The 24,421-nt window shown below is 34.0% G+C and overlaps 5 protein-coding genes across 13 annotated transcripts in view; 3 read left to right on the top strand and 2 right to left on the bottom strand.

Annotated features, from left to right (window-relative positions):
- Positions 1-24,421, bottom strand: part of LOC123007161 (disks large 1 tumor suppressor protein) — a 189,827-nt gene that overhangs the window by 49,576 nt on the left and 115,830 nt on the right. For 8 of the 9 annotated variants that reach the window (XM_044402267.1, XM_044402269.1, XM_044402264.1 and 5 more), the window contains exons 4-5: positions 7,913-7,981; positions 4,483-4,647 (exon numbers count right to left, since the gene is read on the bottom strand). In XM_044402267.1, coding sequence (XP_044258202.1) covers positions 4,483-4,647; positions 7,913-7,981 — 234 coding nt within the window. Of the gene's footprint in view, positions 1-4,482; positions 4,648-5,572; positions 5,894-7,912; positions 7,982-24,421 lie in introns of those variants that run through there. The other variant, XM_044402270.1, reaches the window with a different exon arrangement.
- LOC123007168 (cuticle protein 21-like) lies at positions 14,575-15,623 on the top strand. Its single transcript, XM_044402286.1, has 2 exons — positions 14,575-14,734; positions 14,901-15,623. The coding sequence occupies exons 1-2, from the start codon at positions 14,723-14,725 to the stop codon at positions 15,546-15,548; spliced, it is 660 nt and encodes a 219-aa protein (XP_044258221.1). The 5' UTR covers positions 14,575-14,722; the 3' UTR covers positions 15,549-15,623.
- LOC123007171 (larval cuticle protein A2B-like) lies at positions 17,821-18,385 on the bottom strand. The gene is made up of 2 exons (XM_044402289.1): positions 18,361-18,385; positions 17,821-18,301 (listed from the first exon to the last, which is right to left on the bottom strand). Exons 1-2 carry the CDS (start codon positions 18,370-18,372, stop codon positions 17,921-17,923), a joined length of 393 nt encoding a protein of 130 aa, XP_044258224.1. The 5' UTR covers positions 18,373-18,385; the 3' UTR covers positions 17,821-17,920.
- LOC123007169 (larval cuticle protein A2B-like) lies at positions 19,905-20,823 on the top strand. Its single transcript, XM_044402287.1, has 2 exons — positions 19,905-20,053; positions 20,209-20,823. Exons 1-2 carry the CDS (start codon positions 20,042-20,044, stop codon positions 20,752-20,754), a joined length of 558 nt encoding a protein of 185 aa, XP_044258222.1. The 5' UTR covers positions 19,905-20,041; the 3' UTR covers positions 20,755-20,823.
- LOC123007170 (larval cuticle protein A2B-like) lies at positions 23,031-23,697 on the top strand. Its single transcript, XM_044402288.1, has 2 exons — positions 23,031-23,096; positions 23,149-23,697. The coding sequence occupies exons 1-2, from the start codon at positions 23,064-23,066 to the stop codon at positions 23,632-23,634; spliced, it is 519 nt and encodes a 172-aa protein (XP_044258223.1). The 5' UTR covers positions 23,031-23,063; the 3' UTR covers positions 23,635-23,697.

Here is a 24,421-nt window from a genome sequence, read left to right on the forward strand (position 1 = left end):
AAATTAGTTTTAATTAAAATCAATAAAATATAAAGAAGAGCGCCGAATTTATAAGAGGCAAAAATCAGTCTTTAATTTTGTCGCTCCGGTTCCTGGAGTTTTCTAAAAAGACCTCAGAAAAAAATACTCTTTTTAAAAATATTTTTGACCCTTCTTGCCTTTAAAAAAAAACAAGTTAGCCTTGTATCCCCAGAACAAATGGAGATAAACATCTGAGGCGAGAGAGTACTTTTAAGCATATACCGAATTTTAATAAGTTTTGATAATTTTTTTATAGTTCTTATAATATTTAACTGCATTCATACTTTTTAGCGACCCTGTATACTATAGCACTAAAATATTTATATTTTTGAGTAAAGCTCGCAACAGGTTTAGCTGCAGATATTGCGTTACATAAAGCACTTCTGTTCCATAAAATCAGTTTATTTATTCCAAAGTTGTTCGTAGGACCATTATTTATGCTTGCAGCGTTTGTATTGTTTGCACACAACGGCTTAATCTGTTCGAAGACAACAACTTGGAACTGAAGTGGCAATGCATTGGGTTAATGTACATTTATGATAGTAAAACGTATACAGACAATAAAATTATAAAATATTTTATTGCAATGCAGTTAATTTTGTGTTTTTTTGCTTTAAAACTAAGTACTTTAAATCTCAAAAAATCCTAAAATATTTTTGACTGCATTGCGGTTCGTTCTTTAAAAATAGATTTTAATTATTTCCGTCTCTACAACACTTAATTTTCATGCAGTTGCATTTCAAACACTTGTTGTTCCTTTCAACAGTTAAGTAATTGCACCTCAAAGGATTCCAGCAAGATGTTCGGAATACTATCAAAGATAATTTCTTTTGTTTACTTGAAAATCCTCCATTTACTACTATTTCAAAATTGGTTTTAATTAAAATCAATAAAATATAATGAGCGCCTACTTTATAAGAGGCAAAAATCAGTCTTTAATTTTGTCGCTCCGATTCCCGGAGTTTTCTAAAAAGAAAATGTCGTGTGGGTGAAGTAATTAATTATAATTTATACACACTTGAACGGTCGTAAGATCAGTCGACCTAAAAGAAATTAATCACAAGTGCCAATAAAAGAGATCAATCAATATTTGCCTTCAAAGATTACGTGCAAAAAAAGCAAAACACCCGATAGCGTGTAGAATATTTAAATAGTCACTCTTTTGAATACAAACTCGTTGTATAAATAAAGAGTTTCGCAGAGCCAAATCAACAATTAAGCAATTCTCTGGATTATTATAGAGAAAATCTCACTCCACAACAAATCCACCGGAACCCGGAATTAAGGTTATGACACTCAAGTCACATGACGAGAGAAAATCGAACTAAATTTTCGGGTAGCTGCCATCGCACTAGTGTCGCGGTTGTTTATACAAGACTGTTAGTAACAAATGTGTGAAAATTTTTATAAGCTCGTTCACCGGTTCTTCTGACACATCGCGGTTTAGCACTACCAACATCGAACCGGAGCGCTTTTAACCACCGCGCAACCTCAGTTGTACCTCCAGTAGATGTCGCAACTAACGAAAACCCACACTACTGATTCTGTTATCACCTACTAAATTTATAGCCCTGCAGATGCCATCACCACCTCTATATGGATAATAGTCCGGGACGGTCAGTGTAAACCGGAACCGAGCTTTATCATAGAATGAAAATCAATTTTTAAAGAGATACAACTACAAGCGGTGTTCTTCTTTAGGCGGGATTCCAGCTTTCTGGTCGAGCAGAATAACCTTAATATATTTCCTCGGTATAATATTTTAGTAAATGTTTATAATTTGTAATACTGTTTAATAAAGTAAAGGCTTTTAAAACGTCGTGATTCACAAAACTGAAATATCCAATATTTTTATCCGTTCGAACAATTTACAAAAAATAAGATAAACACGTGCCTTTGTAATCGCAAGCCGTTTATTTCATTTAATGTGTTCATTGGTAATAGTGAAAATGTTTGTTTTTCTGATTCATCAATTTTCAGTGACGTAGATTTGTGAACATTGTCCAGAATTAAACAATGACAGAATTTGTGTGGTATTACAACCACAAATGGAATTTGAAATTTTGCAGTTCAATAGCATTCAGGTACAGATGCATAATTGAGTTTCAATTTATCTTACAAAATTTACCAACATTCAGATTATTAGAGCTATAGTTTCGCTGCCAGACGCATTAGAAATTTTCACTAACCTAAACAATTTTCTCTTAAATATTTAGTTATTGCATCTGACAAATATTTTGGAATAACTTTAAGTAGTTAGTTTACGTTTATTCTTTGCTACATAAACAGAATAATGCGTTAATAATTTTATAACTCAATGTAGCATAAGTGGCATCGTGCCAATATTAACATTGTGACTAAATATTAATTTAATTAAATTGCTCGAAAGAATCATTAATATTTATTAATTGCCGCAAAGCAATTCATCAAGCTTTGCTAATGAAAATCATCCAATAGTGAACCAGATTGTTAACAATAATATTAATTAGTAATAATAATAAATCAACACTTGACAACACGTCAATTACAGCGATAAATAATTTAGGTCTACTTTAAATAGAATTCGGGTTACTACATGGTTTATACCACAACAACCATTGTTCACAGTGACATAAAAACAGAATTACTGGATTTGACAATTAATGCAAATACTTTTTTAAATCAGGTATTTTTAAATCGACCTATTTATTTAAAACTTCATTCATAAATCTATGCAGGTGAATAACTGTTACTATTTCTTGTTAAAAACTGCAGCACTTTTTCAGTTTGATAATCCGAACACTAGAAGGACCTAACTTATAATTTAAAGAGTTAATTTGTTTTCATTTCCGTTTTATACAAGCTTTATTAATATTTAAGTAGTTTTTTAATGGTATAGCCCCGACCAACAAAATATTAAAATAAACCTAAAATAGGTATCCCAGAAGAAAAATGAATGAAGAATCGTCAACGAATTACGTATTTGTTAAACTGAAAAATTAATGGCGAACCGTTTGATGCGATTAAATATTTGGTAGAAAACCCCAGTCTCATCCATACCCTTGTATCCTGGTTAGTCCTTTTAACACCTAATAAATTTTTACATTGATCCACCAAAAAGGGTGTAAATAAGTTAATTAATTTTTCGTTGCTACTACGTGTTTTTGATTTTTAGACATATGCATCGTGCTTTGAGCTTTATACACAACATTGCTCGATTAAGCTGCTTAAAATTGACTAAGGGTCCTATTCTTGACCACACGGAATGTTGAGATGTGAGAAAATTTCGTACGCCGTGCGGAATCTCATCTCACACTCACCATTCCGTATGGTCTAGACCTTTATTCAATCAACAATTATTAAGTTTATTTAAATTAAAATAACATTATTTATGTATCAAATATAAACTCTAAACAATCTTCCAGTGTAGAATATAATAATGAGAGATGTTAGTTTCCATAACTTTTGATAAAAATATCAAGTCTTTGTTAACTGTTTCTCCATCTAAAATTCTGTTCAAGAGTTATTTTTTATTCGAGTAGAGTTCTTTAACCTTATAGATTTTTTGTTTAAATATCACTAATTTCAAATGAAACAGTACTGAAAAAATGTCAAACCGTACAGGATAGTTCAGAACTCAAAAAATGCCAAGTAAGATAAGATACCAAGATCATGGATAAAATGTTAAAAAAATTCTAAGTATCTATAAAAATTTCAAAATTATAAGGCTTAAGTTTTGCACTTTTTCTGTTAGAAAAATAATTTTAGGTACATACATGATTTTTTGCTGTAGGTTATTAGAAGAGAAAACAAAGGAGCTGAATCTTGAATTGTAACTATGTTTAGCTTTATATGGAATTTTATTGACCCTCTTTTTGTAGCTTTACTATACATAATTATGATATAATTATGAATTTTCTGAATTTTTTAAACATTTTTACCATGTTCTTGGTATCTTATCTTGCTTGGTTGGCATTTGGTTGGCGCTCTAGAGCGTGAGTTATGAACCACCTTGTGTGTGCATACATTTTTATATTTAATATTTCTTCACTATTCAAACTTCCTTTTGCGAAAAATCCGGCCAGGTGTGTACCACCTGTGTCACGTCCTCGTTAACAATTACATTACCTGTGATTAAAATGCAGTAAAACTCTTCCCTCTAACCAAAACATATCAAATGGCCGATTGCCAATTCATAAACGTCAATTAAAATAAATTGCACGATTACTTTTTCGGAGCTTTCCAAATGATTCTTCACATCGATATCGACGAATGATTTACAACTCGCTACAAAGTTAATTTAAAGTAACCGCATCCTATGAAAACACTGATTGGAAAGGTTTTTTCTTTTTTTTTTAGGAAAAGAAAATTCCATCGGTTTTGCGCAAACGTTTGAACTTTTAAAGAGTTTATTTAAAAGGACTAAAGCTAGTCCATCAAAGGGCAACCCGTCTCGTTTGTGTAATCATAAACTTGACTTACCGGCTTGTGTGTTTCTTTGATGATTTGATCTCTGTCTATTGAGCTTTTCCTGCGGCCACCTCGTTCCAAAGATCCTTGGCGAGATACATTGTCGTGGATCACGGTCTCACGGAGCAATGGAGGCGAAGGCGGGGGCGGCATTTCCTCCTCTGCGTAACGGGATTTCTGCAACAAAATACATAATTTTGCTTCACATTTTTTTTAAAACGTGCGTTTAGATGTAAAATTAATTAACTCGTAACAGCTCCTTAAATGCACTTTTAATTAAATAATTATTTTATATAAAAGGACACGAGACCCAATTATTCGTTTGAAAACTTTGAAATCATAAGACTAGAAATTTTTGGTCGTACCTAATGCAATTAGTGAATTGTTTTGTTATATTTAGAAATTCCACAATTCATATCGTCTATAATACGTTAACACAACACAGACAAGGAGCTTTTGTAGTGTTATTTTGGATCAAAATGCGTCAGTCTTGAGTGGCATTTAGTTTATTCAATGGAAGCGAACACATAGTGTGAGTAAAACAGAAACTGAATCTGCTATTGTAGAGCAAGTGTTATGTTAATGTCTATTTGCCTGAATATTATAAGATGTGATTTCTCTGAAGGCATGCAACTTCACAAACGTCTGTTTAAATTCACCAGACTATACAGAACTGTCAGACACGTATGTGTTTTATGCTCAAGTATTTGAGTATATAGTTAAAACTGTAATGAAAAATATGCGGTAAAATGTGAGCATTAAAATTTCTAAAAATGTAGAAATGAATTGGCGTAATGCCTGTTTTGTGTGAAATATCGTTCAGTGAAAATCCACTACAAACTGTTTTACTTTATTTTCTCTCAAGGTAAAAGAATATTTCACTAATGGAATCTAGAATTAACTGAACAAAATTACTTTTATCCCTTTTATTAATCTTATTTTTATATCAAATTTTAATCAGTGAATAGCTTTGCTACAAATTAGAGAGACATTTAATTAAAACTCGAAGCAGGTGTGTGTAGATAACTGCTAGTTCCCGGCTGAAACCTCTAAAAGCTGAGAGCTTAGCAGCGAAAACAATTCGCATTTTTCGTTCCATTACCTCAACTCTGTCGCTCCAACAGCAGGAACAGTTGGAACTGTGTGGAGCACTATTGGAATTGCCGTTTCCGATAACAGGTTTCTTAACGGCTCTCCTTTTTCTTCGAACTTTATTGGGTACACCATACATATAATTTGAAAACCGACGTCTCGAATGCCGCACTATTGACACCCAATCAATCATGATAGTTTGGTTGAGAAATCGTCTATTTCCGGAATTTTATTTCAGCAATTTCCGTTCAATTACAAACTGAACCGGAGTATGAAAAGAAGTGTACTTTTAATAAATTTTTATTATTCAAAGAACGAAACTGCGGCGTTTTCATGACAAGCGCGCCGCGACGACTACTAACGCGGCTTCGGCGTAGAAATATTCAGGTAAGGAGGCTTCAGACGCCCGCAATCAAATTTAGAACACGCTTCATCAGTACTCGGAACATATAGACCAGTAAAAAGACTTCAAGTACTTGAGAAAATGTATACCGGTTTGAGGAAACCTTAATGATTTTCTTGAGTATAACTCGGGCCAAGGAAATTGAACAGGTTTATTTATTTTTATTATAACATTATTTCATATTGTGTAACTGCATTTTAATAACACTGATAAAAAGCTGTTTTCAAAAATCTATTTTTAATTGACACAGGTTCGAGTCAAATCGAAAGAGCAAAAGGTTATGAAAATACTGAAATCAACTGTTATGAGTCGATGAAAAATTTAAACTGGATCGCTGAAAGACTTTTCTAAACAGGATTGAAAATAAACAAAACGAATACCAAATATCGTGAATTTTTGTAGACTGTAATTTCTGGAATTAAAAGTCTAATAGGTTTGTTTGTGTTTGAAAAAAAAGTTTTTAAAAGCCAAATGAATATTTATGTTTGCAAAAACTTTTTTTTAAATATTTGTTTTAAATTAGCCACATTTAAGATAAAACATTGAACACACCAGATGTTATAATCTTACTCACCGCTAAAACATTTCAATTAATCACCTCAGAAATCTATTAAACAACAATAAAATTATTTTTAAACTTACCATGCCACCATGCATTTAGGAAATTTTATTTTGAAAGATTAATTTATTGGGATTTTCAGTTCAAGAGAATATTGTAATATTTATCAATTCTATTGAACCAGTTTAAATTAGTGTTTTTGGACTATTAGGAATTAAATAATATATTCAAGTTATAAATAAATGATGTTTCAGTTAGATACGTCTCATAATCCCTCAAAAATCGTTATCAAAAAATTTTATTTTACTTTTATTATGCTGTATGCAAAAGTAAAATTTGTTACAAACCGTTGATTTTAATTTTAAAAAACTGTCAACTAGAACAAAGAACTCAAGTGCAGTTTAAGTTAATTTCGTTTTTAGCACGCCATTCGCGTATCTTACAGTTTCTTTGATCTTCGCTAAAATTTTATAAATTAATTCTGTTCCTATCTCTTTGCTATTACACGCTGTTACGACCTGTTTACAGCTTAATCTCGTTAAGATTAGAATATACCTATATATAACACCTTTTCATGGATATGAATTGCTTAGAGTATAATATCGTTCTTTCGTCGCGCTTATTATAAATTTGTGCTCCAAATCATTGAAAACGTGTGTCAAATAAAAAACCGAATCACGTTTAACACATTATAGTTACAATCGTCCGGAAAATTATTATTACTTCAGGTAAAATACATTATTTACGTTCGTAGTAGGCATGCCCGGTTCAAAGCACTACTAGAAGCTTAAAATCGGCGTCGTTGTCATGCGTCTTGACCTCGCGCAGCTACGGTTGTCAAGGAAACAAGACCGGAATCGTCACCGAGGATATATGTTTATTACCCTTACCGGAGGACAAACATGCGAGGGTGCTTGAACCCTTGTTTTAGACTCGTATCTTACTCCATCTCCAGTTTAAAATAAAACACGTTTGGTACTGTTTGTTTTCATTTTACTTCATATGTGACTCCGGGTGCATAAGGATCCGGAGTCAAAAGAATCAAGAAAGTGAAAATATTCCGAGCGACATCTAACAGCGAATCTGTTAACCCACCACTAAGAGTCCGAAAACAGAGCGCTGCTGAGTTTAGGTGCGAAATAAAACAGTCGGTCTCCTGCTGCCATCTAGAAAGTCTACAAAGTATTGATTTTCGCTCTCGTGAACATAATTTAAGAAAATCGGCGCGAAAGAAAAGCTTTTTCGTAATCGAGTCTAAATAAAATTAATTGTTATGAGGCACTTAATCGATGAATTATTCACTACCACACGTATTTCAACAAGTAAAGTACCCTAAACGAATTGTTCCGAGAAGTTTGGAAGTTTTTATACTGAAACGCTTCATTTACCTGAATGTACGATAAATTTTCCCTGCTGGCGGACTGGCCGTGAGGCACGTTGGGAATTGTCGTACCACCCTGAAAAAAAAAACGCCAAATTAATTCTCGCCTTCGTGGGGGAAATTTTGAATTATGACTTTATTCTTGCTTATTATGTAGGCGAATATGGTAATAAACCCAACTGACTGTTATTGATGAGGGTAAATAGTGAATTATCAGTTGGGGTTCGAGCCACCAACAAATTAAAATTTTTAGTAACTTGAAAATTGATAACACTATCTCATCATACGTTAAAATTCACCTTCTTGCTTTTAGTATTTTTGTACGTGAGATGAAAAACGCATTACGTTTTCATTGCAGTTTGTTCAAAATTATATAGAATTATGTAAATTTCATGTTACGTTTGAGTACATAAACTGGCCAGAAGCGTTAAATTTGTAATAGAGGGTAAGGAAAGAAGACCCTGTTGGCAGGTTTATCATCCCATTTATTTCAAAACATTGTAAATTATAATACGAATTCGTTACAATAAAGTACTTTATTGCAAAGTCATGTGCAGAAAAACTAGGATTTATGACCTGATGTCCCAGGATATTTTAAAAATTCAAATTTTCATTCACCCCGTGATTTGCTTTATTGAACTAAACCCCGGTTTATCAGTTCTATTCTTTTTCTAAAAGTAACATTTAGGTTAATTAGCACAAAATGTGCTCTTCTCTTGTACAAACAAGAGCTCCAACATTAACGCTCCTGTGATCTTTGATCAGTCTGCTTTGACATGAGGCATTAACAGCAAGTATGAACTAAAGTTACGTACTAATTAACTCGGCCAACCTAAAGGGTAATTATTTCATGGTTATCAATAAGTGTTGTGTTATCCTCTAAATAAAACTTAGGTAATCCGCACGTGGATAATCTGTTGTATTTAAAAATAATTGTTTGTCGATTTAAACCACAACCCCATAACATTATTTTAAAATTTAAACGAGATCGGTCTACAAAAATGCCGTTTTTGAACTAAATCTTGTATTGATGGAGGGTTGTCATCGCGTGAACAAAATAAATTTATTACCGTAATAAGTAACCTAAGGAATTTGATAATAATATACTGACGTGTTTCCGGGCTATAAGATAAATTAGCCTTACGGTGGTAAATCTCCGGAAAATCTTGACTAACCATTTCTCAGCCCAATTTAAAACAGCCACTTAGGGGTTATTATAATTGACGAAAGTAAAAGCTTCCTTGATTAATCAGCTTGTTTATAAAAGAAAAAAAAATGAGACTATAATAAATCGCATCGGCAATTAATATTTTACGCTCATGTAAAAACTTCACTACCTCTTTCGCAGCTAAAAAGAGGCTATTAAAGGGTTTTTAATTAAATGAATAAAGTTTAAATTAATATTTTTTCCTACGCGATCTAAATTATTAATGACTTTGTTTATTTCCCACATACGTGGATATAATGTAAATGAACGTTTTCATGAATAAAAAAATATATGAGCACACTTCTTATAGTTCAAGGCCATGATCTACATATAAAACGTTGTTCTAAATTGGTTTTGACGTTTAAAATAAAGTTATTTTTTCGGAATCCCCAATTAATGTTGCTCGTAAACATGGGCATCACGCTTAGCGACATCACTCCTTCCAATTGAACCAAAGAGTGAAAGATTGCTAGAATCTGTCACCATTTAAATGTTGCCACCCTTATCAACGCCCATGTGGTTGTATAATTTCGGTGGAATTAGATTAAATCTTGACCTTTTGTAGGAGGACAGAAACAATGTTGGCTCGAGTTTCGTCTTTTTGGGTGGGACACATGCAAACAAGCTCGATTAATTTGTAGCACCGATGAATTGATGAATTGAATTATGCACATAAATTGGCAAAGATTAGGTAACAAATTATGTTTTCAAAAATTTCCATCCAGCAACATTAATCGAAATAAAATTTCCTTTTTTCCCACATATAAGAGACAATTTTCACAAAAAATGTCTACGACATATCAAAGGCGTCGGGAGAACGAAAAAGTGTAATAACGCTGCTAGATCTGCTCGATTCTTGTAAAGAATTCAGTGATTTCATCTTTGATATGTGAAAAATCACACGTCGAACAAGTCGATAAATAGGAATATAACGTTGGAAAACGGCACAATAAATTTTCCTTGTTACACAACACCAAAATATTTCTTCAGTTTTCAAAGTCAAAGTCATTAACCAAAAATTTTAAAATCGCAACAAAAATTAAGTCTGTACTCAAAAAATCATTACTGTTCATTATCTGACTTTCTTAATTCGATTTAAATTATGTTTTTGTCAATTTCTAAATTTTTATACATATTAATTAATTCAAATTTGCGATTTTAACTTTGGATCGATCGAACCTAGAAGAAAATTTATTGTCACACTCTCGCCAGTATAAAACGTTCTCTCCGTCTTAATTTCGTTTTATTTGTAATAATTATCCCAAGTCATTAGAAGTTTTTAGATGTCAATCTAATCAAAGCAGTAGTTTTAGTGTTGGTAGAGATTGGCAATCTTCAAAGTCGAAACTCATCTAACAAGGATTAAAAGAAAAAAGACCGCCAGAGAATTCTCATTAACTATTTTACTGCATCAACTAATTAAAGCGAAACGTGTGATTTATTGGATTGTCACATCTTGATTAGAAAATTGATGATGAAGCTTAACCAATATAAGAAATAAATTCTTGCTACACGAAAATAAATCGACTTCAACAAGCAGAGTTATTCAGCTGTGACGTACTATCTATCAGCATGAATCAATTACGAGTGTGTAATTATTCAAAATGCAGTCTAGATGACCTTCGTTAATTTAATTCAATATTCATTCATATTTGCCGCTACTAGTACTAGTAAATCTATTGCATTGAGATTTTACATTGAATTAAATGAACTCGTTGGAGCAAACAGCCTTTACAAATGATAATGAACATCACACTAAGGCAAAAACCTGAAATAAAAAAAAATAACTATCACATGTATTATTTTCATAGACTTATTTATTTATGTAAATTCCACATATGAACATATTACAAAAGAAGAAAACTCTTTGTTAGTAAATTTATATCAAAGCTGTTTTTTAATTAACTCGCATATATGCAGTGAGTTAATGAAATTTTTATAAACGAAATACATTTGAAATAAAAAGTCAAGAGTACCAAATATGTAAAACACGTTTGTCATAGACAACAAACGTTGTAATTTATTTCGCTTTTAGAAATGATAATTATCCCAAAATATTTTTTTGTGATATATGGAGTTCCTGCAACAACTAATAAATTTCTGAACGCCTTCATGCTTGAAGTAAATACAACGCCTTAGTGAAGTTTAAATTGTAATACAAAACCGGCCATCGCACCTGTATAATAGATCGTAATTAAGTGTGTAACCCGGGAAGAGCTTTTGTCCGGTATTGGAAGTGTTTGGCGTATAATTTAATTAAATTCTAACCCGGGAATTCCCGGGAAATTTTCTTTATCGACTGTTGGTGTTGTTGAGATGGAGCGTCGGTGAAATATTTCTTGCATATTCATTTGAAAATCCTCGAACTAGTCTTGAAAGTTAATACAGCAATTTCGCTAAGAATCTGTTACGTTTGTACAAGTTTTTGTCAAAAAGCTTCCTCTTTGTGTAATAAGACAACAAGAAAATTAATTTTTCCGTTGAAAACAAAGAAGCTATTAAAGTCATTAGGAGGTCTTTTGTGTTTTGTACCGTCGTTAATAAGAATAACGAGAGTTTATGCAAGATCTGGATACAGCTAATTTCAGGCAAATGGCGCTTATTGTGGTCTTGGGGAATAAACAAAAACTTCACAGATGGTCGTGAACTTAACTATTTCACACTTGGCTTATTTTCCCTAATCACATTATTTCCATACAACTGTAGTTTATTATCATATTGTAAATCTTTACACCAGAGCAGAGAATATTTTAATATTCCGAAATCTTTCAACAATAGCATTTCGTGATTGGTTTATTGAATAAATGTCAGCTGTAAATTCAGAAAGTAAATTGCACCCTTTACCCCAACAAATTGATGATCTGTCACAACAAAAAAATTACTCCCACTTAATTAATAGGAGTAAAACATTTGTGCCAAATTGTTACACAAATCGAAATACTAGATCACGAGACTTGATATGAAAATGCAAGTGTTTAATTAAGTATGTCAATGTCGGGTAATGTAAGAAAGCAAAGGTGTGGCCCGTCTGTACCTACATCGAATATTTCACTTTAAAATTCTCATTAATTCTAAAGGTACACGTTCTTGAGTAATTGTCTTTCTTCAGGAGGAAAGAGGTGTAGAATAGTAATGTACCTAGGGCCGAAAATACAGTTAAAAAGAAAACGACAGTGAAGACTATCGTTCTGCTTATCCCGAGTATTTTTTGCTGACCACACCTCTATATTCATAAATTAGAATAGACGGTTGTAAAATAGATTCTTCTCAAGGTAACTCGATAGAGTCAATGAAACGTTTTGGTAAAACTGGATTCTAATCAAATCATTAAGTTTAAATTTCAATTTTCTCACATTTAAATGTAAAAATAGGCGTTGTCTAGAGTGAGTTGAATTAAAATTGACTTGCAAAATAAAATTACATATTCGAGACAACGTTAAATGCTGTTTAACAGGTGCTTTCAGGTACATTTCGCACATTGTTATGACAGAAAACAAATTAATGCACATGACATAGAATTTACATTTTAATCTTCATAAATGCAAACAAGATAGTTCAAACTTTCTCTATTATATTTTTAATTGTATGTGTTTTTTCAAATGATTATTCGACGAGTTTGAGTGTAAAATCGGACGCTTTATTTCACGAGTGGATTTTTAAACCTAGAGTGTTAACGAGTAGTTTATCATCTACGAGGTGGAATAAATGAACCGATTTACGCGAAGACGAGTTGAATACAACATTTTATTTTTCGAATTAGACTCAACAAGACATAAAATTGCTTTAAATTGAACAAAATAATCTGACGTTTCGTATTGAGAAATACCAAACAATTGTTTGAGAAAAACCGTAAATTTTCACAGTGTCGAAGAATAATTTATGCATCACAATTTATCAAATGGTATGAAATAATTATTATTTCATTTATTTGTAAAATTTGTTCATTTATTGCTTTGTCAATAGTTCGTAATAGACAAAACAATCCACTAGCTTTGTTTTAATTTAAACCATAATTCTGTTCCAGTGACACAACAAAAATGTGGTTCTATCACAAAATATCGTCCAGTTACGCAAGTCCCAAATCTCTGCTATTATCTAAATAAATTATATTAATTTATGATAAAATATTTAAATGTATTTTCCGTCAACTATTATTATTAAATTAGAACATGGTTAAGATCCAACCCAGCTTCTACGATATTTTAATCATTTGATTAAGAAAATATCATGTTGTATTCATATTATTGAGTCGTTATAAAAGATGTTGAAACTGTTCATTCTGAAATACTTCGTTGTACCTAATTAAACAAAAACCTTTTCTGACAGTGTGTTATTTTATGGAATACCCTTTCATTTTATTTTAAAAATGAAAATATTGATACAAGCGAAAAATCAAGAACTACATTTGTGGTGAATTTGAATATCTTGAAACACTAGATACTCTTAATTGTAAATTAAAAATAGTCCGTGCAAAAGTATGTATTTAGTGTTTCGCATGAAGATTTCTCAAATAATAGACTTAATTCAATAGTATTATAATTACAACATGCATAAAAAGTAATAAGGTTTGATGTAAATCTGTAAAGTAGGGCAACCTCAAAATGTTTAATGAAATTTTCCCCATTTGCTTGCAGTGTGTCACATTACGAATCTCTTCCGGATTCATATTCCAAAAGAAGCTTTTTGTCATGCAAATCTTTTTAGTTGATGTCTTTGATATTATAGTTTGAAGAGGTCAATCACCACCAGCTGACTGTAAATCGATCCATTTTTTGGTTCCAGATCTGTTTTTAACGCCGTCATCTTTTCGTCGTCATCTCTTCTGTTATGTAATAAATTCGGGGTTTCTTCGATAATTGTTCATTCCGGACGCGATTTCATCCAATAATCTGAATACAAAGCAGCTTCGTCACGCAACTGCGTTTTCTATCAGTTAGCCAATAATGTGTGTTGCGAAAGAAATTTGTGGACAACAAACATAACTGTCAATAAACAGGGTAAGGGTTGATAAACGATATTACTTTAGTGAAGGGTGGCGGAAGCAATACTCCTTTTTTACCCCAGTAAGAGCCGTCGTCGAGCGTAACTTACAATGCTGAACATATCCCATTTTACTGATAAATAAATTACCTGAGTTAAGAATGACTATAAATCGTCAGGAGACAGATATAAGTTACTATGTGCAGTAGATGACCGCGTATGACTATGATATTTACACCATTGAGACTTTGTTACGTAAAATACTAGAGGAACAATTAATTCACTTGCTGTTTAATTTCCAGAAGAAAGTTTAAGATCACATTTAATTAACTTTTTAGACACTGGGAGCTGGCAAAAGAAATATCTAACAAGTGCAAGAGTTAACAGAACGAGCAAAATCAACTGTAACAAAGAACGCAGATAATAAATTACTACGAAAACATCGTTCATTTAAATACTACATAAAGTGGTGCCTTGAAAGTTCTATGATTCCAGGTTACCAAATAAATAGTTAGTATGCATAGATAGAAGTTGACACGTTGTGAAATTTTAATGTGTTGAGTATATAAACCGCCCACAACTCAAGTCAATACATCAGTCGATCTTCCTCTGTAGCGTAAATTAGAAGACATGGCAATTAAGGTAGGTCTTATGTGTAAACAAAAAGTGCAAAGTGTCGTGGGCTTTAGGATGTGTAATTAAATTAGTGCCAAGTGTGAAAAAGTGCTGCCGAGTAGAATCATCCCCCTTCGAGGATGTTAATCTCATTTACTCCAATAAAAATACTGACGGACTTTTTTCTGTGCAGTTCATCATCTTGGCAGCTTTCGTTGCCGTCGCCAGGGGCGGAGTTGTAGGTGCACCAGTAGCTCCAGTAGCAGTTGCAGCTCGTGTGGCCGAATTCGACCCTAATCCTCAATACTCCTTCGCTTACGACGTTCAAGACGCCTTAACTGGAGACTCCAAGAGTCAAGTGGAAAGTCGCAACGGAGATATCGTTCAAGGACAATACAGTTTGGTCGAACCAGATGGCACTCGACGAGTCGTGGACTACACCGCTGACCCTATTAACGGTTTTAATGCCGTTGTGAGCAAGACTCCCTTAGCCCAAGTTGTCGCAGCTCCTGTTGTTGCAAAAGCTGCTCCCGTAGTGGCAGCTAGAGTAGCTGCAGCTCCTGTCGTAGCCGGAAGAGTCGCTCCTGCTGCTCCTGTTGTAGCCGCGAGAGTTGCTCCCGCTGCTCCGATAGTAGCTGCAGCTCCTGCTGCTCCAGTAGTCGCTGCCAGAGTTGCAGCTGCGCCTGCTTTAGCCAGGGTGGCGGGTCCTTTGGCCGCTCCAATCGTTGCTGCTCCTGCTTATGCCCGACTAGCCGCTCCTGCGATCGCTGCCGCTCCTTACGCGTATCCTGCTGGATTTGCGAGAGTGGCAGCTCCTTTCGCCTACGCTGCCTTTAAGTAATTCGCCTGCCTATAAAATTGTTATTTGCCTAATGTACATATTTTTATCGTTTAAATAAAATACTGAACCATTATATTTTATTGTTTTGATCTTGGAAACGCTCGACTTGGAAATGCTCGATAATACCCATTGTTTTAAAATTATAAATTAAAAAGTACTCGCGTCAAGTTGGTGGTAGTTTAATGTTCACAATTGGGTCCCCGTAAATCATAAAACATAAAAAGTTGGATAAATGGAAAAAAGTTTGAGGCGTTGAAATACTATGAGAAAATTTTTAAAGATACCCAAGATTGGGATAGTTAAAAGTTATAACTACACGTCAAAAACACGCAAATAAACTGTTATGTTTAATATACCTAAGCTGTAATTTATATATTTTTTTGTAATCAGGAACTGCCCGCTTAAGCGAGTTGCGCACTGAAGCATCTAAGGCCCATTGTGCACAACAATTTACAGTTAGAAATAATGCATTTTTGTGAAATGTGTGTCTAGTGAAAAATTTAAAGTAAATTTAATTTGTACAGTTTGGCAGCTTGCAACACCGCTTCAAAAATAAACAAAACGTTAAATTAATGAAATTCTGTGGTGAAGGTTGGTAAATTCTGAAAGGCGAATGCATTCCTTTCCTTTTTACATTTCGAAAGATTAAAATCAATTTTTAACTAAAACATTCTGTGTAAATGTGAAAATTGGCTAGATTTGTATGCACAATCACTATAGTATTATTCCGAAATGTGATGGCATTCTATCCCTTTGATGATAATAAGTGATGTTTATGTCGTGCCACAGCCATCCCCATTGCTGTCACTTTTCACGATGTTTCTTCTGTATGAAAGAATGGAGCTTCTTGGCTCAAAATTTATCAGTCGGGTTCAGTTGTAACATAAATTAGTTTTTTACATAGAAATCAAATATTTTTGACATATTTCACCTCAAAATGCGCAATTGCAACGTTGCTAGGGTGGCGATGGCTTTGGCACAGGTATTATGTAGATAGGAGTATTTTATATTTATTAAAAAAAATAATAATTGTGAAATAAAAGCTTACAAACCTGGGTTGTAAAATATCATTAATATTAACAGAATTTTATTTAGACTTAATGTACTAGAAAAATAAATAAACAACGCTTCTTGAATGATTTAAAATGTAGTTTCTTCAAGCTTCCTTTCCCAACAACTAGATATTATTTTATTTACGTTACTTGTATAAAAATTTAAGTCCTACCTAGTTTATATACCATGTTGAAATAATTTTGCACTAATTACGTGCTTCAGTTTATGTATGAAGTGTTTATTTAAAACATCTAAAATTTCTTGTGTACCTAAACGTAAAGTCTATTTTTTTATTATTTGCTGGTGGGGAAGTGTGAATCAAAAAGACGACCTGACCTCTTTCTACCTTTTTGGTACTAAAGTTAAAAAAATTAAAATTTCTCCCTGGCATTAGGTTTTTATAGGGCTTGAATTACGATTGTTATGAATGTTATGATAATGTAGAGGGTATAAATATTAGCCTGAAAACAGTTTTCCACATTAAAAATGAAATTACAAATGTCCTACTTGACAGCAAGGTACACTTTTGACGTATGTACATACGTCACTAGCCCTGTGTTACTTTAATCGCATTTGTTAAAGTGAGGTAAATAGCGTGACCGACCTTACACAAATACGTAGCGACAGAGCAACACGGTTGTTTACAAATGTTGAAAAGAGATAGCCATAAGTATGTCTTTCGAATTATTAATTGATCCACACGTATAGGTATAATAAAAAAAACGGACCTATATTAGTTAATAATAATAATAATACGCCCCCAAATGAGGGCATAAATTGTTTTTTATGGCACAGATCTGTCAAAAATCCGGCAAGCAACGGTTGATTTAATTATTCAAACTATGGTATCAAAACTTGTCATATTCTTTCACATACAAATCCTTTGATTTGTGGGGAGTCAGTTTTCCCTGAGAAGTTTCAAATTGTTGTAAAATGTCTTTTTAATAAATGCTTTCTGCTTCAGAAACGTTTATTTCGAAAAATGATGTGCTTTTTAAATAAGCACAGTAACCTTAACAACATCAAAAGAGCTAACTTTCTACACAACACTAAAATTTGCACGGACACAAATTTTAGCTGAATTGGCGATTATGACTCTCGGGAATTTAAAAGCCCTCATTCCTCGGGCTTCCTCATGTCATAATCTCCTAATTATTATTATTAATACATAATTAACTATTATTAATTATGTATATGTATGTACATATAAAGCCACGAATATTTTAAAATAATCTTTTTATTGTATAAAAATAACACAGACAATAGGTACTTAATAGATAAATACAATACTGAACAGCTTTTAAATATTTAGGGAACATTTAAAAAAATGATACTGGTCTGGGAATAACCGGAGCGACTCTGGCTAAGGTCGGTGCCGGTACAACCGGAGCTGGGGCCACTACCGGAGGAACCACGTTTACGATAGGAGCTTTCCTGACAACAGCGTTGAAACCATGAATAGGATCGGCGGTGTAATCCACAATGCGTTTTGTACCATCAGGATCGATAACACTGTATTGTCCTCGAACGACTCCTCCACTCCGAGTTTCAACTTGGCTTTTAAAATCACCTGTTAGCGAATCCTTCACGTCATATGCAAACGAGTATAAAGGACTAGGGACAAATTTAGCAACAGGAGCGACAGGTGCCGCGATGAGTCCACCCCTGGCTAAAGCGATGAGAGTCGTGAAGATAAAGAACTGCGATTGTGACATAAAATAAATCAAGTGTCACTTTAAAATTACACCTACAGACTTACCATCAAAGTCATGACGATGGGTGATAATAGATAACTGATAGTGAAAATGTATTGTTGCGAGCTTTTATAGGCGACAAGACTATTGAACTGGTAATTGGATGAAGTGTCTGCATACTAATTTTATTGTACTCTATATTATTATGAAATAAAATATTCGCTTCCTTAGTTAATGTCAGGCGTGCGAGTGTTGTTGCTCAATGTAAGGAAAGACTTTAAAGTTGAATAATTTACACCCCGTAAAATTAACGAAAAACACCGGTACTTTAGTGCTTTCGTATGGATAAAAACAACATGAAAAATCGACTTCATAAATGTTAACTTCCTTGGTAAGACCTAATATCGTGTGACATATATAGCTTCGGGGCTACAACTTTACTACATATATCAAAACTATAACCGCAGAATCGTAAAAAAACCTATTTTCTTTGTTTAGATTGACTAGATAGTGAAATTAAAGCAACGAGATCGTATATGCGCAAAGTGACAGTTTTATAACGAAATAAACAATCTGAAAATGTCAACTCTTTTATTAGATAGTGATAAAAATAAATTAGAATAGTTTATCAACCCTGTTTTTCAAGCTGTCGTCTGGTAGCAATAAATTAAGAAAACTTCAATTACTCGCGTTCGTCTTTTAATTATTTTTCCACTCTGTGTACTTTCTGGATCGTAATGAATTTTTCTTTCATTTCCTCAAAGAACCAATTATTTTATCAGAGCTTTCTTCACAAAAGAGTTACCATTATATGTACGGAGTAGATATGACAGGGCCAACTAGACGGTCATTATAATATAGAGCTTATTTTTGTACTACTATACTACAACTTTAATTGCAATCTAAAACTAAAATAATTGTGTTTCTTTCAGACAAATTTTGTATGTTGAAACTTTTCTGGAAAATTTTTAATTCATAAACAACATCTTTGCATAAAAATAAAATCAGAAAAATCAGGCGATAACTAAAATGCTAATAAAATAAATGTATCATTTGCAAGTCAAATTGTTACAAATACATTAACAATAACGAAAACTTAATTTTGAAAAATCTACCGCAAGTAACTTTTACCATAAATTAACAAAATAAAATAAATTATTGATAATGACTAATGAGGCATACATAATGGGTTTGCGAAAAGTATGGTGTTAATTAGTCCCATTAAATTATCATTTATTTTCCATAAATTTCGTCACATTAAAAGCAAATTTATCTATGATGATTTTATTTACTTAAAATAATTTTTTTTTAAATTATTACTTTTGTATTTAATAAGTCGCAATGTCACGATTCAGAATCACGTTTTTTGCTCATATTTTTGGAACGCTTTATTGATAGTTTGATTTATTGGGAGAATATCCGTTTCCTTTTCGTTTTCGATAATCGATGTCTGCATTTTGCCAGCAAAAAAATTCTTTATTATGGTAACAAAAATGGAAAAAAGTTTGTAACAATCTCGTATTGTCTGCGTGAATAAGAGACTGAACTATTCATGCGAAGAAAATCAGTTTTTTTTTCCGGTACTTTTTTGGTGTGAACCTAACGTAGATGACCTTCCATGGGCGTGGTGAAGAATCGTCGTGTAGGAAAACGGCAAGAAGTCACTTAGCCCGACCTATATAAACTAGCTACCGGGTGTGTTGGGTATCATTCGACCCAAGTCCACTTGAGACGAAACATTCCACAATGGCTTTCAAGGTAAGCCAACTCTGCTCGAAATTAATATTAAATTTGACGAGAAACTGACACAATATTATCGAATTGCAACCTTTCATCTCTCCATTAAATTCATTCAATTAGCGTGTCAAAGCGTAAATTACAAATTACAAAATTTTATTAAAAATTTCTTGCAGCTTTTCGTTCTTGCCGCTTTCGTAGCCGTCGCCAGGGCCTCAGTCATCGCCCCTGTGTCCTATGCTCACGTTCCCGTCGTCAAGACCGTAGTCGACAGCGAGTATGACCCCAACCCCCAGTACTCCTACGCTTACGATGTCCAAGACCCCATCACCGGTGACTCAAAGAGCCAAGTTGAAAGCCGCAGCGGAGATGTCGTCCACGGACAATACTCCCTCAACGACCCTGACGGTACTCGCCGTACTGTAGACTACACTGCCGACCCTATCAACGGATTCAACGCTGTCGTCAAGAAAAGTCCTCTTGTCCACGCTATTGCCACTCCCGTCGTCAAATCAGTTCCTGTAGTGCATTCCAACGAGGTTGTTGCTAATGTCGCTAACACCGTTGCCTATTCCGCTCCAGTGTCCCACGTCGCCTACTCCGCCCCCGTGGCCCACAATGTCGTCGGAACCCCAGTGGCGTACAGCGCTTACGCTCACCCCTATGCCTACAACGCCTACAACGCTTACCACGTTCCTTACGTTAATGCCCACTACTATTAGGTTCCTTGACTAAGACTTGATGCCTGTACAATGTAATTTAGGTTACGATAAATAAAAAAACAAAAAATATAATATGTTATTATTCACATTACATTCACATACAGGAAACAATATCATTATCAAACAATCGGCAAGTATATTTAGGTAATTTACTTCCGGTCTATGAATAGGTTCATGATTGGGGATATTGGGTTAATAACTGGTTTAAACTCCAACAGCCTGACTACTCGTGCAAACAAGATAATATTGACACAGATCGAACAACAAATTACCTATAACAATTTGCTGATATACTGCTTAAAGTCCACTTTGGGATTAACGGACAATGCTTTTTACATTATTAATTATTGATTTAACTTAGATCTAGCAAAAATTCTCTATCATTATTACAAAAAACAAAAAAAAACATTAGAAAACACTATTTTAGATTTTCCTTCGCCAATTTAAAATAAATGTCGAAGTTCTCCAGCGTTTCTCGTTACTTTCAACGACGTAATATTCTCTTTTATTAAATCCTTCGTAATTAGCATAAATATCTTTGATAAGGTAAGCGCTTTCCTTTAACATAAATGGTTTGTACAATTTTCTCTATTATTCTCTTGTTGCTTTTAACACCTAATCCATGTCTAATTTTCTTGTCTCCCCGTCACATAAACCTCGTTTCATTTACAGGTAACTCTTTTTTAAGCCCTTTTGTTAAATTCCTCCAATTTCACTTTTATATATCGTCCTAAAGGTACACAAAGTCATTACTTGACAAAATTCCCTTTAACTTCTAAGGTCTTTTAATTATAGCATTTTCTTGACTCTTTTCAATATAACCTATTTTCCATTTTATTTCATTTAATTTGTCTGTCCTCGTAAACTACGGTCAATGTCGCAAGGGTAAGTGCGAATAGTCGAAGAATTTGTCAACATGTTGTTATGACAGTATTCGATCCCGGGTAAATTTTTCTTCAATTCTCTTCGCTGCTTTTGGCTCTTTTAATTGTTTGTCACTGTTGGGACGCGTTGTTTGGTGGGTACCCGTTTTGTCTTGAATTGTTTGCTCGAAGGACCAAATGTTGATAATAATGAAAAACTGTTTGCTATAACTAATACTTATATTTTAGGATACGTGTTGCTCGTACACTTGTTCGTCAGATACAGATAAAATGTATTACAACCCCCACCCTATAAGGGTGGCAGGTACAGAGGACCGCCCGAACAGTCACCCTAGACTCTAATTGAAAATTGTGCGACAGATTCTTTTTCCGTAATTATTTTGTGGTGAGATTGATAAAAAAGGATTGAAAGTTGTAACGCTCAATTAACTCCCAATACCTTGATCTTGACCTAACGTGAGGCAATCACGTCGAACGTGAAAGAATCAGCAAGAAAAGCTAAGGGTTCAACCCCTTCGTTAAAATAATTTGCTCAGTTGCCGCTAGTCAAACAAGTTGTCGCTGTTCCATTAGTGGAATCGCTTGTGTCAACAGCGGTCAATTTTCCGGAGAGAAATCCGAGATATGTCAGAACCCCAACGCACACCGTCCCATTAGTAAAAGCTAATTTATTATTAAACGTTTAAAACTTGGTGCACATTAAAAAAATTGGCACTGTGAGCAATTCAAGTCAATGCTAATATCTATAGCGTTTGTGCAACGTTGAATAATTTCTATTCGTCGCATTAGGAAAGGTGTTATTATGAAAGTAAAAATGCTAGAAATGCTACGGCAAGTTCAGTGACGCATTTTGTATGAGTAACTTTGACGATTACGTCGATGGGTTTTATTTAGTCCACTTTCTTTGACCATGTAGAATGGAAATGTCGCAAATTTTTTAGTCTACTTTGTGATAATTCAGGACTTGGCGAAATTAAAAAAAAATTAACCGTAAAAAAACTAATTACCGGTGAAAAAAAAGTACTTTACGGTTCTATTCCTGGCGGCATCCTCCTGAAAATTGAATATTATCAGGACGTAATGGTCCATTGTAATGGCTTCCTAATGTAGATAAACTAACGGACCGCAGCAATTTCTATCGATTCGGGGTGAAATTAAGACAATCCGGGGTTAAGCTGTCTCTCAGTTAAATTTGTGCTAGAAACGTGCCGGATCTAGTTATAGGTGTTGAATTATTACAATGTGAGATCATTCTAACGTTGAATAATTGGGCAGCTACCCTCGCGGGCAAATGAAAGGACCGCAACGTTATTGTCTGCAACATAGAATGGCCTTTGCAAGGGCGTGTCTAAAGAGTTGCACCATTATTAGGTACCGACCAACTTATGTATAAAAGGCTCTTGAGCACCATACCAAAACCATAACATGAACAACACTCAAACTAATATGGCTTTCAAGGTATAAACAAAATAATCCAACATCATTCTCACAATTAATTATTGCATTTCAGTTGTTCGCTTTTGCCGCCCTCGTGGCCGTTGCCCGTGCCGGAGTCATCAGTGCACCCTACCATGGATATGCTGCTCCTGCTTACGCTAAAGTTGCCGCCCCTGTCGCCGTCGCCAAGACTGTCGTAGCGGACGATTACGACCCGCATCCACAATACAATTTTGCATATGACATCCAAGACAGTCTTACTGGAGACAGTAAAAGTCAACACGAAGTGCGTGATGGTGATGTAGTGCAAGGAAGTTACTCTCTTGTAGACCCCGATGGCACTAAACGTACGGTCGAATACACCGCCGATCCAATCAATGGATTCAACGCCGTCGTCCATCGTGAACCTCTCGCCGCCAAGGCTGTTGTTGCCAAAGTCGCCGCTCCCGTCGCTTACGCCGCCCCCGTTGCCAAATATGCCGCCCCAATTGCTAAAATCGGTTATGCTGCTCCAGTAGCTAAATTTGGCTATGCCGCTCCAGGCCATTACTACCACTGAACTGAGTTTGTAATAAATGTAAATTATTTATTTATTTAATAAAATTGTAAAGCTTGAATGTGATTTATTGGTCACAATATTTGATTGATTTTTCCTGGAAGTACCTGTGGTAGTAAAAACTGTTGGATTGAAAATCGTAAATACATCAACAATTTACAACAGATCGTTAACCTGAAGTTGTAACGTGTGGATTTAGTGCTATTGTCGCTGTTGCGCTTGCAGTCTGGACTGTAATAATAAATAAAACATGTTTTTGCAAGAAAAACTTCCATAAGTCCATAACATGTTTAATTCAAAATTTGTTGAACCAAATATCACAAGATAGATGACGGTGGTATTGTACACTTTTTGTTTGATAACATTTCCAGCAACTCAAGTTTCGCTTCGACTTTTCTTTTGATATTTCAGAAGAAAAACTCGTAAACAGATCATAAGACCACAATGGCTTTTACCGAATCTTTTATTAGTTTCCTAACAGCAGAATGTTGATATTTAATTTATTCTTTATTACTTGACACATTTTTTTAAATTGATTTTTCTTTAAAAAATAGTATATTATTCAACAAGCAAATAATGATGGCTAATATTCACGAGTCGTAGATGAGTTTTTTAATCACCTGAGTGATTAGTGACAAATAGTCATTATATGCTAGTAGAATACTATCTACGACTATAAAATATTTTCGATTTTTGGTATTAACAAAGTTGACGTTATAATAAAAATGTCAAATTGTGTTCAAACAGTAGGCCACTCAGGGAGAAGTCGTGAAATATAATATTATATTCC

The sequence above is a fragment of the Tribolium madens genome, unplaced genomic scaffold (assembly GCF_015345945.1).
Source record: "Tribolium madens isolate multiple individuals breed KSU strain unplaced genomic scaffold, Tmad_KSU_1.1 Scaffold_3;HRSCAF=73;Tcas5.2_LG2, whole genome shotgun sequence".
Taxonomy (NCBI): domain Eukaryota; kingdom Metazoa; phylum Arthropoda; class Insecta; order Coleoptera; family Tenebrionidae; genus Tribolium; species Tribolium madens.

Excerpts from the sequence above, each read along its gene's own strand:
- LOC123007170 (XM_044402288.1), top strand. The coding sequence starts at position 23,064 with ATGAACAACACTCAAACTAATATGGCTTTCAAG. Across the intron at positions 23,097-23,148 it reads AAACTAATATGGCTTTCAAG|TTGTTCGCTTTTGCCGCCCT; the intron begins GTATAAACAAAA and ends ATTGCATTTCAG.